Raw genomic sequence first — 14158 nt, forward strand, 5'->3', positions numbered from 1 at the left:
GTATGGTGCCCAGACCAGACCAGTGCCTAATTCTAGGTTTCATTTGTGCAGGGCCAGCTCAGTATCTGCACTCAGCTGTGTGGACTTAGCCTCCCTGTCCAACTGTCACCAATATACACAGGACAACTATTTGGCACTTGTCACTTCCTAGTTCCAAGTGGACTTTAAGAAAAGACATTTTTTCCTGGGAGATTTGGTAGAGGAAACTGGTTATGGGTTGTAAAGTGATAAGTCCTTATCTAGGCTGAGTTAATAGAACCTAAATGTCATCCTCAAGGGGATTAATGGTACAACTGAAGACCATATGATGATTTCAATCCAACTGAAAGTCAAAAAGTGTCTACATCACAAAAAAGTCATTGCATCTGGACTAAGTGGAGGTCTGAGAAGGTGCCAAGTCTTAAAGGAAAAAGATTCAGTGGCAGATAGCCAGGCCAAGTGGACTCAGGGAAGCTTGCTCTGTTGCTGAGTGCTACTTCCCTGCTCAAAGGAGAAAGGAATTCCAGACTTGCCTGTTTCATCTTTCTATAACATGTCATTCATTTTAAAATTGAAGAGCAATGTCTAGATACAAGAAAATTATATAACTGAATACTAACAATCCTTTTGTTGTATTTTCTATTCTCTGAAACATTCAAGTGGCAACCAAGTCAAAACAGTCATCTTTCCAATGAAGAGGCAAAGCCTCATGCTGAGATCACGTGTCCTTTTCTAAATAGTACAATATATAGTTATTCCCACCTTCTGGTCACAGTCATCAAGGCCATATTGTGCATTATAGCTGTGGCTGTAGCGTGTGTTTTCACAGTCATATTCTACCTCCGGCTTCACTGGATTACGGCAAAGCGTGCATACCCATTCTCCCCTGCAAAACAAAAAAACAAAAACTTCTGTCAAATTTTGTCAACCTTGTCAAATTACAAACCTCAGGAATCACTGTATTTGGAAACAAGTCTCATCCTTAACTAGTATTACAATAGCAGGCAATCGGAAACCCATTGTACTAGATGTTCTACTAATTAGATTAAAATCTCTTGTAATGTAATAATTTCAGATTATACTCATTGCACTTTTTCTGTCACAGAGAAAAAGACAAAATAGTAAGTGTTTGAAATCATGTATCAGCACTGTATGCAGCTGCATTGATTGAAGTGCTGTTTTCAAAAAGAAAAATTAAGAAAAATAACCAACAGTTGAGTCATAAGACAAAGAGAAATCCATTTAATAATTGATATATTTATTATCAGTTGATATGATAATTGACATATTTACCTAAGAAATCAACATTATCAGAAAAGGTCATAATGTGCGCTAGTACACAGGTTCCCAAACCAAATAGATATAATTCTGCACAGGCATAAGTGTCCTTCCTAGTAGCTACATTTTCAGAAATCTCTCAAAGAATTTCATAAAAGCAGTGATGCAACTTCTGCAACATCAGGGTGTGAATAACTATAGATGAAGGTATATTAAAGAACTATGAATACAGAATTTTAGTTAAGGGAATCAATTTACTTCATTAGAATATAGCTTTGCCTAGGAAGTTTATTTTACAAGGAAAATTTGCTTTCCACATTGTTTTGAAAGCAGAGGTTCAATAATGACTTAGCTATTAGAGAAAAAGAGCAAAAAGCCAAGAGATGGAAATTCCTATTTTTTGCATAGAAAGAATAAACCAGAATCTCCAAACTAATATCTCACAGTGTATTTTTCTCAGCTGAGAGAGTTATTTGGGCTTGGCACAAATGAAGTAGCCTCTGGTCCCACGTGGTAATGATTTGTAACACAATTCAGAATTATATACAACCAGTAGTGCACATTATTCAGCCTCACTTTTGAAGTTTGGTATGTGGATGTATATCTAATTCTGGCTCTTTGTCACATAAAATTGATCTGTGACAAGTTGCTAGGGAATGTATGTCTTAGGGAAACTAAAGTCCTAAACATTTCTGCAAAAGAACCAATAATCCTAAATTTCCCATAAAACTGGCTAGAAAACTGAATAGGAACTCCTCGATTGCCCTTTCCTTGTGCTAGTCAAGGTTGTTGCAGAGAAGAGCTGACATCTACACCACAGTGTAAATATAAGTGTATAACATATAACATACACCACAGTGTAGATGTACATAGTTACATGAGACTTAGGATGTTATTTTTCTCCAGTAAATCATAAGAACATTTTTAAAGCTCAAGTCTGCCACCTCCTTTGTTGTACTGGCCAGCTAAGTGCAGAAAGGACATACATGGCTGGAGATAGTTCTTGTTAATAATTCATCTAGTTCCTAGTGTGTAAGACAATTCTTCCCTTTGTAAGAAAAGTAACAAAAAAGGCAACTGAGAGATGCAGTCCTTGCCCTTGTGTAAGGTTGACATATACATCCCTGAGGATGTATTCTGCCCAAGGCAGTGAGCAGAAACTGAGCACATTAGCAAAATGTCATACATACTCACACTGGAAAGCTGAGCAGGGCTGGAACATGGCAGGAGAGGTGGAAGACCTTTGGGCAGTGATCACAGCACAACAATTCTCCTCCATTAAGACACACAGCACAGAAATCCTCATTTTCAATTGGATTCACTTCCTGAGTAACTGGAGATTTTTTCATGGTGGAGATGCCATTGCTGAGCTTCTGATCAACAGACGGAGTATCTACAGAAGGAGATTGTATCTGTCCTGCAGCCTGGGATGTGAGAAAGTTTCCATCCTCTGAATTCTCCTCTTTGGATTTTGGTCCTTCAGGTGGACTATCTTTATTTATCTTGAAGGAAGAAAAATCTGGCATCACACAATCATAATTTTCATATATAGGCATGTAACAGCAGTGGTTATCTGCAGACAAAATGGTTTCTCTGCAATGAACTCTACTGGAGAGGGCACTGGGGTTCAGCAGGCCCACACTCAGCTCAGCATCTGCCACTGGCTGGTCAGATCACCTTGGTCAAGTCATTTCCTTCACATACCACAATGTAATAGTACTGGGAGAGAGCTGTACAAATTTCCTATCACAGATGATAGAAACAGGATACTTCACAATCTTACTTGCAAGTTTTACAGTAAACAGCTGGGGAAAAAAAAAAGTATATTTTTTTGTTCCCACCAGAAATTCCCATTTCCTTCTGTGGAAAGAAGTTCACACTGAAGACTCCAATGAAGCAATAGAATACAAAGCTTTAAATAATCTAGTACACTGTGATTTCTGGAATAATTTCCTATCACTCTAATATGCATTCAGGTCAGTTTTAAGCTATTTATACTATATTTGTAACTAGACAGGTGAGCCAGGTTGTTTGTTAGAATACAAAAATACTACAGCTATCCAACCCCCAAGACAGACTTCTCAGAAATGAAAGTATCACGGTAAACTGAAAGCAGCATTCTCTGTTACTTCAACCCATCACAGAAGTGTCCGACGGTGAAATAAATCAGCAGGCTTGTTTAATGTATAATACAGGAACTGTGAGTACAAGCTGGTGGGATAAAGGGGAGAAAGCAGATAAAGGCTCAAGGAAATTCCACTCACCTTTATAGACATACTTGAAGATTGGTTCCCACATTCAATTATCAGGAGGAAATTGCCCTCCTGCTCATTGTCCTGTGGCTGGAGCTTAAACACCGGGAGCTCCCCCGCTTCTGATGTACGTATTTTTAGACGTTCCAGTCGCACATAGGGGATCTTCTGCTCCTTAGGGACAGCTCTACAGTCAATATGACACATGGTTAAATTCAGTCATATCCCACAAAATTCTCCTCCCTACTCAATTTCAATATTTTTCACGCACTGCTGTTTGTGGTCTTTTTCCTTTGTAACTGTAACTGTGCTGGCTGAATGCTGAAAATACAAACCTTTTTCACATGCTGAATCTTTAAGAAACGTGAATGCAATCACTTTAAATTAATCATATGTATAAATGCATTACCAGCTTCTGTGCTAAAACTTTGCCCTGCTCTGTATATTTTTGTTTTAATTATTCCAATATATGTTGTGCTTGTTACACTTCAGTGTGGCTGGCTTCAAGCAGGAACACAGCACATCATCAACTTTACTTTAAAATATTATCACGGCAGTAGCTGAAAACAAAATTTTATAAAATTGTTGAGATAATGTTAATCCCACTCTCTTTATATTTTTTAGGCTTAATCGGGGCTAAGCAGTTTCTAATTGTTCAAGTGAAATGTTTGTAAATATTTATTTATTCTGGAAAATTACACAGAATAACAGAAATACATTAACTCCTTGCTTATTTTAAATTGTTGTTTTCAAGATTAAGAGAATACTTTACAACTTTCAGAATTATTATCTATAAGGAATCTTGCATTCTTTTTAAGTTCTCCATTATCATTAAGTATGACAAATCTTCTAAATACATGCATAAAATTTCAGGGCCAGTGCTTTTGTAAAAAAAAAAAAAAAAGACTCTGTTACCTGACATTCTGATTGCTCTTCATATCCATTTCAAAATGTTCCTTTTCACAGTTATTGGAATCTGGAACAGAAGATAAGAAAATGAATAAAATATTTATAACACCAGAGTCAGATTAGGGTAGAAAGTACTTCAATATTCATGTACTTCTGACTGGTGTTTAATATGATATCATAAGTGAATTATTGAATCATTTCATCTATATGTATAGAAAATGTGTATGCTATTTTCTATTCTGGGGCACAGTCTTTGTCTTTCTCTTTGCTTTTAACCACAGCTTCTGTAGTGAATATGAGGAGCCTTTACAAAATTTTTTGTTGAAATGGTTACATTCCCAGGGGATTATATACGTACACAGCCATGCCACATTCATCCATATACATGGGAACAACATAAGTAATCCTCTTTGCTATATAGCCTTTGCTTGAGAAAAACAGACCTACTGAGGTCTGAACCCTTGAGGCTCAGGAGGTCTCTGCAGTCTCCTGCTCTGTGGTAAGAAGCTTCTGGATAACTCTAGTTACTTGAAAACAGGAAGGAAATTGTGTCTCCCATCTTCCACTGAGGGACAAAAGCTGCACTGTATGATTCCCTTCTATACTCCAACGTATGTAACATATAACCATATGAATTCAAAACTATCCATTATATAAGCATGCAAGTAACTGTAGCTCTTGACTGATACTAGACAAAAGAGTAATAAAATTTCAGAGAGATAGGAAGAGGTAGAAATGAATGCCCTAGTGGATGCCCTTGTAAATAACAGTCCACTGACAAATTTCATAGTAACTCCTTTTTTTGTTAGGAATTAGTTTGACATAGGTAATACTAACAAGAAAACAAACCAAATATCATGGCTAGCTGGAGGTAAGTGAATGCCAGAACATGCTTTTTAAAAAGAAATTCTGGCTCGAGTCAATGATACCTAATCCATGACTTGAAAGCAATGTACCTCTAAGACACTCTGTTGTTCCCAGCCACAGGAAACACAATACAATCAAGACTGACAAGGAAAGGTGCATTTCACATCGCTCCTAAAGTGTTACTTGCTTGTGACTGTTGCTCAGGTGAAGGGGGGTAGTCATGGCGCCAGAAAGAATTACTAAAGGGTGACTGCACACTGAGCTGAAGGAGCAGCTCTCATTGCACGCCGTCAAACCAGAGGATGTTCCAGTGGTGCTGGGTTCCTAATATTAATCAACATCTTCATCAGCAACTTGGCTCATGAAATAAAAGTACCTACAAATTTTGTTGAAACCCCCAAACTAGAGGGTTGCAAACACTATGGAGAACATTTACAATTAAAAAATCATCTTAATGCATCAGAGTAGACAAATCTCCTAAATCAGTAAGACTGAATTGAGATAACTAAGTATTATGCTTATGAAGGATCAGATTAATGTAATCACAAAGGAAAATAACTGACTAGGGAACTGTTCTATAGGAGGAACTAAGGGTTAATATGGACCATCCACTACATGTGAATCAAACACATAATGATGCTGCTGCAAAAACGGCAAATGCCATCCTGCAGTGTATTACCAGTAGTGAAGAATGTAAAACACAGGAAGCTGATACCCTGGCTCTGCATGGCACCCCAGAGGCCTCAGCTGCAGCATTGTGTTTGGTTGTGGGCAGCACTTCTTAATTGCAGAGAACCCAGAATAGCACAGCAGGAATGAGGTTGTTTTAAAAAAAATCACAACCCTGACCCATGAGGAGAGACTGAAACCATCAGATTTGTTTAGTCTAGGAAAGAGAAGGGGAGAGGAGGGTGTTTATGCAAGCCATGATAAGAAGAAAAGTGGCTATAAGAGGGAAAATGATGAAATTATGTACAATTTTTACCACATCCCTTGAGGATAGGATAAGAAGTGTTTTGCTGCAAATTAAGCTGAAATGTTTAGATTTGATATTAGAAAAGGATGAGTCATTGGAGATATATACCAGAAGCACTGGGGTTTGGCAGCACAGCACTGCTGAAGCCAGTAAGTCCTACTGAGAGCCACCAGCAAAGATAATGTTGCCTTCACAACAGAGTTCATCTCTCACTGATGCTCACTGCATAAGGTGACTGTCTCCTCATGTCCCCCCTCACTGCACACCTTTAAACAGTGAGAGCAGGATGGGAATTACTCACTCCCAATCCTTCCCTGTGAAAAGGGAGCAGCACTGAATTCAACGCTCTAGTCTTTCCATCCTCTTGCACAACAGACCTGTGCATTCCACAGAGCAAATTTTTTAGCATCTGTTATAGATTGTGAGATTCTGTATGTTGGGGCTGCTTTCTGTGTGTAGTGTCACACAACCCAAACCAGATACTACAAAGCTACTCCTCTCGGGGACACGTAAGCCTTACTGAGGCACAGCTTTCTAGGGGTGTGCCTGATTCTTACAACTCACACAAATGATTGTGGCATAATTGTCACAATTTGGCATAGTACATATAAGAGAAGACAAATACATTTCCTTGGCTCACTGAGCTAGGCCTCCTTCGTACTAATTGGAATTCTCTGAATAAAAATACAGCACAGAGGTAGAAGTACTAATTAATCTTTTACAGAGAAAAGCAGCCAAATATTGGCATAAGTCACAGGATAACAGCTTGATCCTGCAATCCCTTGCTTGCATGAATAGTCCCATTGGCTTTTAGAGTTTGCAGGAATGAGGCTTTACAATGTAGCCCAAGGATGCTGGCAATTTGCCCATGAAAAGAGTTAAGTAAGGTCTAATTCTCCATTAAGGCTGAAGAAATAGGCCTTGGCTGAAGGGAATGTTCCACAGTAGACAGAGCCAAGCAAAAGCACACACTGTGCAATATATTAACCTGACAAAAATTTGCTATGCTATTGATGTGAAGGACTTAGCAGAAGGCACATTACATTTCGGAAGTAATTTCTTTTTTTAATTGAATTGGAACTCTTCAAACCAGCTCTTCAGTAGTCACAACTGCAGGTCTCATTAACAGGAGTGTTTCTAAGAGAACTAATACTCCAGGTTCTTCACACAGACACACTCGTTTCTGGTTCATAGATGAAGGATGTTACAAATTCAAGGCATATAATTTCCATGTTTTTTCCTCCAGAAATGAGATCAAACACGCTTTTCCATTGGATTAAGTACTCTAATAATATTTGAAGTTTGCTGGAAAAGCACATTTATATGTAAGTAAATCAATAAGCATACTGCTTTGCTATGCTTGCAATGCACAGTGCTAAGAAAGACAGACTCAAAACATAAATGAAATAATTAAAAGCCTAGTACCTTCTTTGTTTCTAAGTTGCCTCATTCTGGCATTCACAGGCAGGAAAGAGGTGTTGCTGAGCATTTCAGAAGGGCAGTGTTGAGATTTTTTGATCGAAAGATTAATAGGTTCTTCCAGCACTTTCTGCATAGAAAGAGTTAATTCATTAACTACATCTTGCCCAGCAGTAGCCAAACTGTTTTCTAGAGGATGATCTACAGTATTGAAGTCTTCATCTTCCAGCTTCAAGGGGAAAAAAAAAAAAAGAAATCAAATTTTATTATTCGTTTTCTTTCTTTCCATCTTAATAAAATAATCAGTCTTCAAATACCAAATAAGGAAAACTTTACTTACTGAAATAGCTGCCTTTGACTGACTGACTAACAATAACATGTGCTAGTAGTGAAAGTGGATTCCCTTTCAGTACAGGAGTTTGAGCGATTCCTACCTTGCACTTAGTGCTGCCCTGGAGTGCATCACCGGATGCAAGGTCAGCAGCAGCCCCAGGGCTCAGGTCACTTGGAGCTCTGCCCAATGCCAAGCTGTATCTGGGCACCGATTCTAGTGGAGTATCACAGTCACAAAGGGTGTTCGGAGATGGGCCAAGTGTTAAAGCAGCTGTGCCTTGCATCTGTGGATCGGCCAAGCTAGATAACCTTGTTGAAGGTAATTCCATTTCTAAACCGTTTGAAAAGCCCACAATGCTTAAGGATGCCGAATGCTGGGAAAAAAGAAAAAAAAAATACAATAATAAGCTTTTCAGCAGCAAAATCCTAGTGTTCTTTCTATAATGGATGAGACACTCTGTTTCAGCTATATGTAATCAACCAGTTATGTCACGAGGGCTTAAAAGTATCTATTGTAATCTTACATCACTTCCAAAAGCTTTAGAGTTTCTACCATTATAACTGAAAACTGGAAAAGGAGACACCTAGGTTACTCTTCTGTGATCTACAAAAAATGTCTTCCTTTGATCAGTCCAAGGGATCCTGACTTTTAACTCCCTACAATGAACAGGAAATCTAAGTACATAGAATATTCTACTAAATCAGTTCTTGATATAAACCCTACTAGCTTCCACTAAGTTATTCCAGAAGGAATAATATTCAGATCAGAAATTTTATCATTTTGGTCAAAAATCATCAGGTCACTTTATTCAGAATGAAAATTCAGAAGAAACAAGATTCAGATCCAACAGTGGATGAAACTGTTGTTACTGTTAACGATGCTGAAAACTTTATGCTAGTTAGTGAGTTTGCCCCATTAAAACCTAAGGCACTTGCCCTTTAAATATTATAGTGTAAATCCAGAAACATCCTGCATGTATTAATGAGAAAAGGATGCACATGTCTCATTTCCAAAGAAAGGGAATATTTACCAAAGTCTCTGAAATAATAGTTTCAGCAACATGCATTTTCTACTGTCTCATGATTTGTCACTGTCAAAACCACAGAAATACCGTTATGCAAAACAAAGCAAATCCACCCATCTAGGTGACTTCCTTAAGCTGCCTTACATCCAGAAATGTGTGACTGTACTGAAATCAGGACTCTTCTAGGGTCCATATGAAGCAAATATAAACAGTCATAACAAGTATGCATATCTGTGTCATTTGGATATGTAATTTTCCATTTATTTCATCATAGTTCATTGGTGTTTCACCCTTGATAATTGTCTGAATAAACCCTTTTCATTTGGCTACAATACAGCAAGTAGTACTCATTGCAATATAAATCAAGACAAAAGAAATGTGTTGATTGCATCTGAATTAGAGTTTAATTTCATTGTCGTACTTATTTTTCCGCTAGGGGCCTGTGACTTAGAAGTGAATCTGACACAGGACTCATTTCTAGATTTAATTAGTATTTTTCTCAACTGTTACTCCATTATGGATTTTGATACCTTTGTCCTTTTTAATCCAACAGTAGTAAAGACTGTAGCCTAGACTGAGCTGTCAGTTGTGCCTGTGTAAATCCTATATAATGCCAAAAAAATCAGTCTTGAATTCCTCTCCTTGTAATCACAGAATCACAGAATGGTAGGGGTTGGAAGGCATCTCTGAAGATCATCTGGTCCAACCCCGCTGCCAAGGCAGGATCACCTAGGGCAAGTTGCACAGGAACACATCCAGTTGGGTTTTGAAGGTCTCCAGAGAAGGAGATTCCACAACCTCCTTGGGCAGCCTGTTCCAGTGTTCCGTCACCCTCATGTTGAGGTGGAACTTCCTGTGCTGCAGTTTATGCCCATTGCCCCTCATCCTATCACTGGGCACTACTGAAAAGAGACTGGCTCCCTCCTCCTGACAGCCACCCTTCAGATATTTACAGACATTGGTAAGATCCCCTCTCACCCTTCTCTTCTCCAGGCTAAACAGCCCCAGGTCTCTCAGCCTTTCCCCATACAAGAAATGTTCCAGTCCCTTAATCATCCTTGTAGCCCTCCGTTGGACTCTCTCCAAAAGCTCCCTGTCTCTCTTGAACTGGGGAACCCAGAACTGGACACAATACTCCAGATGAGGCCTCACCAGCGCAGAGCAGAGTGGGAGGATAACCTCTCTCAACCTGCTGGTCGCACTCTTCTTAATGCATCCCAGGATACCATTGGCCCTCTTGGCCATCAGGGCATGTTGCTGTCCCATGGAAAACTTATTGTCTACCATGTAACCTAGGCATGTCATCTATGGGCTAAGAGAACACTGCCCACAGACATTAATTTCTACCTAAGAATGTAATTTAATTTCCTTTTCCTCAATTTGCAATAGGTGCTACAGTAGGACCTTTGTCTGAACAGTGACTACTGATATTCAATGAGACAAAATAGCCTGCATTTGAGACAGAAAGAGGTCAGATCTTCTGCAGCACTAGGGGAGGTTTGTGCCATGCTACCACACAGTGCTTTTAAACAGTCCTTCCATGTAGAAGGAACCCAGAGGGTACTGGGTCTCTGCAGTTAGGGTATTGGCCATCTTCCTCCTCTTGAGGCAAATAAATGTCCCTGAATCTAAGCTGTTTGAGTTATAATAACTACTGGGAACCAGCTGGAACTAGTCAAACACATTCTTCCCACCTTACATTTGATCTGAAAACTAGAACACAGCAAATGAGGAAATGGACTGGTGGAGGCACAATTTTCTATACAGTCTGTCTGATAGAGCATTCCTACGAATGCTTGGGTGTCAACCAAAGGAATATATGTAGGACAAAGAAGAATCTAGCTTTCATGGCCACACATCCTAAAGAAGTCCACAAAGATCAAAAATGTCGATTTGCTGTCATAATTTTCTTGTGACAGGTTCCTGCACATGCAGTGACAAATGTGGCCTCTCAAGGACACATTTTCCTTGTCATTCCATCACTCTTTCTGCCACGTGCCTTTTTCAGATGACAAAATAAACATGTGAATTTTTCTTATATCATTTGGATAAAATAAAACAAATAATTAGAATTCATGCTTGAAGGGAGCAGACGGACTGTAATCAGCCTTGCCTTTTCCCCTTATTTCAAAGTCCATTGTGACCATTAATTAAGTCCCTGTGAGGTAGTTAATTCTTATTTAGCCAGATTCTCAAAAGCATGAAGCATTCACAAATTCCTGTCTAAGTCAATAGGAACTACCTAATGCTGTGCTCCATTGGAAATGGGCATGCTGAGGCACATGTGGTAGGCACACCACCCAAAGCTGCATAGCAAGTTAACTGGAGACCTTGTGGCGATTCGCTACTTCTAATCACTACACGCATCTTCCTCTACTTATGTTACGAGAGCGTGCCATCATCTACTACATATTGAGACCTGACCCTGTGAAGACCCCATCTGTGTGTAACTATATACACTGCAGGCGAAGAGTTAGCCCTACTAAGACAAAGGTAGAATTACTCCTGGCTTCAGTGAGACAAGTTTACTTACTGGGAGTAGTCGCTGGGACAACTCCTGCTGCAGAAAAAAAGAAATACACACTCGCATAAGACTCTGTTATAACTAAAATTTTTAGAAAGGTGAAATTCAATTATATAAATTCAATTATTCAATTGCATTGTATGACTATCTTTTTTACTCTTCTAGCTAGCATCAGTTTCTTCAGAGATCTTCTTAGATTATATAAGGCAATATAAAACCTTACTCTTGGTAAAAAGAAAAAAGAATAATGAGGCCATCAAACTGCCATCTGTCTTTCCCTTGGGGCAAAAGTTAATTTTGTGGTTATTTTAATGATGAAGCAACATTATGATCTTTCAGTGCAAAATATTAAAACTCACAGTTAAGAACAGACACTTTCCATTCTGATCCATGGAGCTGCTGTCAAGTGTGAAGTGAACAATGCACTGGGAACAAGGCTCATTAATAGCCTATTAATTCACTCCCTAAAATAATCATTTCTTTTGCCATTAGCAAAAATTTCTCTTTTCCCTTGACAGTTCAGCTAGTTTTTGCAAATGGGATGCCTTTAAAGAATTGATCTCTGTTTTATAAAAGCTCTATTGCTTTTACATTGCACCCTTTGAACAACAACAAGCATTAATTATGCTCTTGGGTAGAGGGTGGCTTCAGCTGTAGGTTAATTTTGAAACTTTTGACATTTTAATGTACAGCCTGGCACACTGAACTATATCTGTGTCATTATAAATGGAATTCTCATTGTCTCATAATTCATTTTGGTCTGATGATCCTTGTAATATAATGGCAGCAGCATCACCACCCCAAAATGCCTTCTACTACAAATTTCATAGCTATGGTAGTGAAAGGTAAGAAGAAAGAACATGCAAAGTGCCTTCAGAGAACAAAAAATAAACATATTGTTCAGTTCAAATATTTCTTTGATCACTGTTGCATTTAAAAAGGTCCAGGGTAAACATGCAGCACTAATACAGAAGAATTCTGAGAAGCAAATACTTACCTTGAAACACTGGGATTAGGATTTGTTAGGATTGTTTTGGCAGTCTCAAGGCTCTTGACATTAAGTGTCACAGATAAAGAAAGCTAAAACTAGGAACCACCAATTCTCTTCGCTATAAGAGAAATAACACACTGCAAATGGTTGCAGAGTAATGAACGGCTGCTATTAAGTGGAGCAATCCCCCTGGCAGCTCATTATGCTAGGAGGTTAAACAAATGTACTACTCCAATCCAGTTGTTTAACTCACCATACACAGCAGCACTGATAACACAGTCTACACATGCTTCCTATTTGTATTTCCCAATTTCAGAATAGAATCTAAAGGATTTCCTTTCCATTTTTATGAGAAAAAGAATCCAAATCTTCCTTAACATTTTGTCTGAATAAACTGGAGCTGGCTTAAAGCGGAAGGGGGAAGAGATTGTATGGAGCAAACAGCATCATGTTTTATTTATCCTTTTTTTCAGGTCAAAGCAAAAGGTTTTGTTAAATTAACATTCTGGGAAATGTACCTAATTGCATTAAGCATGAAAGCATTTGTGCTGGAAGCAGCTCAATTCTTTAAACTGAAAAAATACTCTGATACTTCAGGAATTTGCAGGACCCTAAATTCCAGGCTGTTATCATTATTTCCTTCACTTCTAATCCCCCTAAAATTTATAGTAATTAGAAAAAAAACCAGCAACCAAACCCACCCCGGTCCCAAGCTCAAATTCTAAGTCCTAGGGTCAGGTATTAAATTATCACTTTCAGTCCTTAAGTAATCACAACACGGTCAGTGCAATATTAATAAAAATAAAGCCTGTACCGTGCCACTCAACTCCTCTCCCACAAATTTCACATACTTTTATAGAAGAAAAAAACTCCCACTGAGGTGGAAGAGTTGTGACTAATAAAGTTTAGGACTAATTCTTTGGGGCAAAATACCTAAGAACGCCACCTACAGCAGACTGAGATCAACTCTGATTGATCAGCTCGGGTCTCTCTGATAGTCCTGTACTAACAGCAGCCCTGGCATGTCAGAGCCTAGAAGTTCACACACACCAGGTCCCAGGAGAGGTTGAGAGGTTCCACCATGAACCGTCACTATGTTAGTCTTACATGAAATGCCACCATTACCTATAATGGGAATAAAACAGAAGCTTCTCTCAGAGTGCTCTCAAGGGTGTTCCTTGGATGATATGGAATATTTTCCAGGATTTCCCCATTTCAGGCACTTTATGGTGCTGAGACAAACAGAGCTCTTGAACTAAGAATCTGGGACTTACTGCAAATCAAAAAGGACAATACAAAAATCAGCATTATAACACTATACAAAATTTACATGTGCTTGCACCTTGATTACTATTTCTGGTCACCCTGTCTCAAAAAGTGTTTATCAAAACCACAAAATACAGGGAAAGTGGCCAAAGATATAAAGGACCAAAGCATAGAATGGCTTCCATGAAAAAAAAAGACACTGAAGAGACCAGCAAGCACTTTTCAGCTTCAAAAAGAAATGTTTGAGTGGAAATTCAATATAGACCTCTGAAATATGGATATAATGAAGGTGGTGAATACAGAGTGATTATTCACTGGCTTTCCTAACACAAGAACGAG

The 14158-nt window shown here is 38.7% G+C and overlaps 1 protein-coding gene across 1 annotated transcript in view; it reads right to left on the minus strand.

The window, feature by feature from the left end:
* The window catches only part of TRIM66 (tripartite motif containing 66), a gene marked incomplete at both ends in the record, with an annotated part of 48895 nt that overhangs the window by 3408 nt on the left and 31329 nt on the right, over positions 1 to 14158 (minus strand). The window contains 6 exons of the mRNA XM_082000627.1: positions 742 to 865; positions 2452 to 2759; positions 3522 to 3696; positions 4425 to 4485; positions 7687 to 7909; positions 8115 to 8387. Of these exons, the coding sequence (XP_081856753.1) occupies positions 742 to 865; positions 2452 to 2759; positions 3522 to 3696; positions 4425 to 4485; positions 7687 to 7909; positions 8115 to 8387 (1164 nt within the window). The remainder of the gene's footprint in view (positions 1 to 741; positions 866 to 2451; positions 2760 to 3521; positions 3697 to 4424; positions 4486 to 7686; positions 7910 to 8114; positions 8388 to 14158) is intronic.

The sequence above is a fragment of the Phaethon aethereus genome (assembly GCF_964289735.1).
Source record: "Phaethon aethereus genome assembly, chromosome: 5".
NCBI classification, from domain to species: domain Eukaryota; kingdom Metazoa; phylum Chordata; class Aves; order Phaethontiformes; family Phaethontidae; genus Phaethon; species Phaethon aethereus.